The sequence below is a fragment of the Morone saxatilis genome, unplaced genomic scaffold, assembly GCF_004916995.1.
Source record: "Morone saxatilis isolate NCDOM2014 unplaced genomic scaffold, NCSU_SB_2.0 Contig9, whole genome shotgun sequence".
NCBI classification, from domain to species: domain Eukaryota; kingdom Metazoa; phylum Chordata; class Actinopteri; family Moronidae; genus Morone; species Morone saxatilis.
The window spans coordinates 21385904-21392099 of NW_023340268.1; the positions used below are offsets into that span (position 1 = coordinate 21385904).

The following is a 6196-nucleotide window of genomic DNA, read 5'->3' on the forward strand; positions in this document are numbered from 1 at the left end:
TTGTTGCTACTGTTGTTGCTGTGGGTCTGTCTGTCTGTCTGTCTGTCTGTCTCTCTCTCTCTCTCGTCGCGTTGTACTGGTGAAGTGTTGGCCACTCGGACATTTATGGACAATGTTAGAGACATGTAACACACTGAAGACTGTTACTGGGGAGAAATAAATATTGGGAAAGCAGAAGTAGGACTGTACGACGTGGTGCTACAGCTAGCGCGTCAATCATTAGGGTTAAGTTCAGGTTGTTGTTTTAACTACAAAAAAAACTGAGTAATGACGCTGAAAGAACTTTCTCGGGCACGGAGCGAGTTTTAGGACACGCTACAACATCCAGCTATCGGCGAGAGGACGGCAATGTCTGCCAGAGGTTGGGAGGTGTTTGAGCACATTTCATCCGCCGCTGAATCAGCGCGAGGACAGCAGGAGCCCCTCTTCAAACCGTGTCACGTGGGATCATCAGGCGCCCAATTTGAGGGATGTGTATCTACGTTATAATAATGACATTCATGTTGGTGTGCACAGTGTCATTGAGGTCGGTTGACTTTGGGGGGAAAGGGCACAATTACCTATTTTGTGGAGAGTAACAGATAGGTAATGTAACTAGTAGTGTAACTATTTACTGTTGGCAGAGAGTCATAAGTAAAGTAATATTACTTTTGAAGAGTGAGTAATAAATTACTTTTTCCTCAAATAAGTTTTTTTATATTTTCAATCACATACAGCTGTCAAAGAGTCACTTTTCAGTGCAGTAGAAAACAATAATGCACTAAAAGGACATCTATCAAAAGAAAAAAAAAACACGTTGATCACCAAATATTTAAATATGTACAAACAAATACTAAAAGTATGTGAAATAAAATAATATTCCAAACCCAGTACAGGTACAATCAGGTAATTCAAATGTACATACTATCAGAACCATTACTCCAGAGTAGCAGCAAACACCAACCTCTCAGCATGTGCAGAGAGAGCTCCCCATATCCTGCTATATTTGGCAGTGAGCCCTTATAATATAATATATAATATATATAATAAATAAATCAGGTATCATATTATGATACCTGATTTATTTATTTTTTTACAGTTTAACAAAGTAAAAGATGTCTGTGATCCATTAGGAGTGAGACGTGGTTCAGGAGATTTCCACCTGGCGAACAAGATAACTAATGCTACATGCCTTATATTTAGGGAGCTGTAAAGTAAGAGGTGGAAGTCCCAACAATGCTGAAATTGCTGCCGGCTCAACTCGAGTCCTAGTACAATCAGAAATTGAATTCAAAATTCAAATCCAATAGGTGTGTAAGGAAGGACCGGACCCAAACACATGTACACAAGCCTGACTTTAGTGAAGTGTGAACGATGGAGGATTTTGCACTGGGTCAGACCAATACAGATTGATGAAGAGTGAACGAATGACATAAATCAAAATCAACTAGCCTGCTAATATTTCAAAGGACTGGCCAAAGTACATTTGTGGTGGCCTGAATGTAAAAGTATTTAAAAACAAGTAGATGAATGTGATTTATGATCTATATCTCAATATGCACATTTTCTCTAAAATAACCGGAAATGTTCAAATAGGGCAAACATATGATGGCCTTTATAGGAGACGATGCACTGCAACGTTGCATATCTGTATCCTGATGGATCCTATTGGATCTCAGCTCAACAAGGCTAGTGCATGGACCTCCCTTTTCTCTCTGTCCATACAGATGGACTGGTTTTTCACAGATAATGCTTCTTCCAAGCTGTTACATAATCCAGTTATACATTTTATGTAAATCAAGGTTTATAAAAGCTACTTGTGGTGTCAAAGCCTGTGAGGCCAGTGAAGTTCACAATATCATCTCATTTTTAATTTCTTTCTAAAGTCTGGTTTCTGTTTTTAATAACCAATATGTTTTAATTTATAATAACTGATAAATACAAATGCAGATCCCACTGTTCTGGTTGCATTAAAAATTATTTTTTTAAGTCAGACTGTATTATTCATGGTGGTATGTTCTTCATACAATGACAGTTTTCCTAAATGTATTTTATTTTTATTTTAAAGAAATGCTAATACTACCTTGCTCCCAGTATCACAATGTATCGTAATATACTGAATTGGCTACTGTAGAGGTCTAAGCCTTCTACTCCTGACTGACAAATCATCTTAGCCCCCCCAACCAAAATAACAGTGTTCTTTGATGGTCCTGCACCCACTATGTAGTTTCTGACAAAGCTACACAGTGCAGCCTTGTTCCCACTGCACTTCAGCTATTCTTCTGTGGTTATTACACATTTGCTCTTCCTGTAATAACATGTAGGTCTCAACTCGAACCGTGCCTCTTCCTTTCATCAAGTCTTTTGGTCATAACTGTCACACTATAGCCATACAGCTGAAGTTCTCCCTTCCTGTTAACCTGAGTTGTCACGTCTGAGTAAATGAGACCCTGCAGAAGAACCTTTCATTATTTTATTATTCAGTATGCCGTTGATAGTGTGGCTCTCCTGCAGGGTGTCCTCGACTCAGACATTCAACATCAGTGTGAGATGACAGCATTTGGAGGAAGACTGCAGCCTTTACAGGAAAGGAGGGCTTTAACTGTGTAGTCTGACATATCCGACCATTCCCCATCAATCAAAAATAAAATCTCCACATTTATAAACGCTACACCCGATTGACGATTTAAAATGGCATCTGTAATGTGTGATCACTGGAGCCCTGTATCATATGGAGGCTAAGGGGAAATAATCCTGTGTAGATGAGTTACTCAGTGCACTGGGGCTCGTTTTAGTCCATAGCAGTTTTATATGCTCGCATTAGACCATTCATATTTTTATAATTCAGACACTTTTTGCATAGTGTTTAAGCGACAAATTCAAATGATTGGATTTATCGCCCCAGCTCTACTTATAAGGAAACAAAGAGGCACAGTGTATGTCCAAAGACACTTTGGATGAGGCCAGAAGGAGAGATTAGTCCCAGTCTGAGCTATTTCACAAAAACGTGGAGTTCAGTTGTGATTGTCCACCCGCATGCCAAGCCCTCACAGGCTGTGACGCCACAAGGAGCTTTTACAAAGCTTGATTCCCAAGACCTGTCTAACCTTGGATTATGGTGCCGTTTCTGCTCCTGAAGAACGGCACAAATTCTACTGTTGTAAAGTAAAAGGCTGATCTGTCATTGGAGCATAATGTACCTTTGCTTAGAGTCTACTAACATTATCTGTCTATAGAGTGGTAAACATTTACTCTATTTTCAATATAACAGATTGTTACTCTTCAGACCATGCTGGCTCTGAGATTGACCCCTCACTGATGTACAGGAAATGCATCACAATAAGGAAGTAATTTTTCCATGTCACCTTTAGCTACATAACCATTTGTTGAATATTAGTTCTTCTGTGTAATACTGCTCACTCATGAAAGAATCAGGCCATCAAAAAAAATTGACATTTCATTGTTTACTTTTAACTTCATGTTCAAAAAGTTACATAGTATTTTAACAATTAAAATGTGCTAAAGCACAGCGTTCTAAACTTCTAAAAGCCGCTTCGGACAAATACAGAACATTTCAATGAGCATTAAAAAAAGAAACCTGTATATGTATAATAAAAAGTGTAAAACACCTACACATTAAAAATCATTGAACATCACCATTAATGAAAATAAAATGAAACAGGAAATGTACAAAAGTCTGTGGGAACACAGAAGTAGGGGAGAAAACTTCCATACAAGCGGAGTGTGTTAGAACGTGACCAAAGGTTGCTTTAATCGAACATGTCGTCGTCGTCGTCATCTTCTTCCTCGTTGTCCGACTCGTCAAAGTACTTCACCTCTTTCTTGGCCCTACCCGGCCTGTCGCGGGACTGGGCGTGCATCGCACTGTTACTGTCTTCGTCCTCGTCATCCGATGGAGGTTTCTGAGTTTTCTGAGGTTTCTGCACAGGAAGACAGTCAAATACTTTATTATAGATACTGAGAAACATAGGTTGTTGTCAAAGAGACAGTTTTGCAGTGTTAGACGAAGCATTAAGATCATTTTAGTAGAAGTATCAAGGTGGGGCTAGTTTAACTGTTTAATAGTGTTGGGTCATCTAGAACAGTGGTTGCCAACCTGAGAGTCACAAGGCCTTCTTGATTTTAAGACATGCTAGAAAACTAAAATATACAAGTAGGCCTAAAAGTAAACTGTCTAATAGAACGATGGCCAAGTGTCAGGGACAGGAACATTTTTGTCCAAAAAAAAATTGAATGTGTCAAAAAAAAAGCTTAGTAAGTGTCTATGGTTGTTGATACAGAGAATTGTATAAAACCCTAAAACAAAGCCTAAACACTGAGTTCACTGTTGGGGTTCATTGTGCAGCAATATCCATAAAATGTGTGACTAAAGCCGGGATCATCTGTTCACTAAATTATAGAAAACGGGTCCTTTTAATGAAAGAGGTTGGGAACCATTGATCTAGAACATACAATATTTTGTAAGATCATCATATGTATATATAATATATGTTTTTTGTGTAAAATCTTCATCTGAAGGTGAATTGGGTCTAAAGCCAATCAATGACTGCTTGGAGTATTCTTGCCTTTTAGGCCTCGCCACATTCCGAACCCTTACTGACGGCCGACCGTCGGCTGAAAAGCAGTCAAGGGGCTGATACAGTCGGCTCCCGTCTCCTGCGGTCGGTCAAACAAATGCCTCCGAACCACACGCAAGACCGACGCCGACTGGCGCAGTACAAGATATTTGCTCGTGCGCAAGCTCGTAATACGTCCCTCAGGACCCATATAAGGCAAGACATACGACAGCATAAGATGTACATCTCATTATATCGTTTTTGTGTTCTTCAAGAACAGGCGACAGACAGGACATACCACCAAAAACAGAATAAGAAAATAATACAACACATATTATATATAAGAGATAAAAGACGGCTGTCAGATCATGAGATAGGGTCCATAAATAGAGATAAGAGAAAGAGGATAACTTCCATGGGCACAAGAGCCGAGCCCTGTTGTGATATCTCAGTCATTCATGTTTTTTCGCACATGACTCCCATGTAGACAAGGGATAAGTAAGGGGGATAGTCCATATGTCATCACAGATAAGCATCTATAAGATCGTTAATTCTGTGGAAAGTAGACACTGGTAATAACTGAATCAGGGGCACTGTACTCAGGAGAAAATAAATGAATTGCAGTGTAAAACCTCTACTTAGTTAGTATAATCAATGAATAGGAATATACACATAAAACGGTGATTGGCTGTATAGTATCTAAGCGGATCAAATAGAAACACTTCCGGTTTTCTCAAATGCACTCGCATAAGATACTAGAGCATTACAATGGCTCCCATCGTTAGCAGCCACTGTCGACATGTAGAGGGCTCTGCGCAGTACATGAGCACTCAGAGTTCCCATAGTTGCTGGTATTATGGTCAATCTTATATGTAGAATGACGCGTCCACTTGGTCCGATCAATGTCATACAAATTGTGTGAGCAATCGAAATTCAGAGTCGCACAGAAGATATGCTTGGGATAGTATTAGAGTAATACAGAGCTGGTTAGAGCCACGCTCGTGCACTGATGTGGAAGAGGTGTGTTTACTCGCTCTCCCGAGGGACTCATCTTCAGAACACCGAAACGATCCTACAGAGTGCTGTGCAGCCATATAAGTCTCAGGTTCGCAGGTTAGGACAGTGACTGCGGTTAAAGTGATAGTGTTTCCAAAACCGTATACCATACTGTTCCAACGTAAATACGCTCTCCATTATACAAAATTTTTTTTATTTGTGATCAACTTAACTATCCACTAAAAGAAAGACAACTAGAGAACTAAGATCTGCCTGGAACAAACCAGATAATGATTGAGGCCATGATTTATTTTGCGCCTTCCTGCATTTGGTTTTTGCAATATATAGCATATGCGTAGGAACTTCCCGTTACTGTGTTAACGTATTGTTATGTCTTGTGTACAGGATAATAACTGCAGGAAGCCGACAAAGGACGTAAGAGGCCGAATGAAAATGGGGTTATTGTATTAAATAAAACGGTGTGTCCAATAATTGCATTAAGAGTTATGCCTTGTAAGAATCTGGCTGAAGATACGCAATTATAAACTCACAAACTAACCATTATAGCAACACTGCAAGATTTGTTTCCTGGTCCTTGAATGAAAAGCAGAGCGAGATCATGAAGATAAGACCATGTTCCTGAC

At 39.5% G+C, this 6196-nt stretch overlaps 1 protein-coding gene across 2 annotated transcripts in view; it reads right to left on the minus strand.

The window, feature by feature from the left end:
- Positions 1-3428: 3428 nt before the first annotated feature.
- top2b (DNA topoisomerase II beta) overlaps positions 3429-6196 on the minus strand; it is a 32918-nt gene continuing 30150 nt past the window's right edge. For both annotated transcript variants that reach the window (XM_035681148.1, XM_035681147.1), the window contains exon 36: positions 3429-3920. In XM_035681148.1, coding sequence (XP_035537041.1) covers positions 3750-3920 — 171 coding nt within the window. In that variant the 3' untranslated portion in view covers positions 3429-3749. The remainder of the gene's footprint in view (positions 3921-6196) is intronic.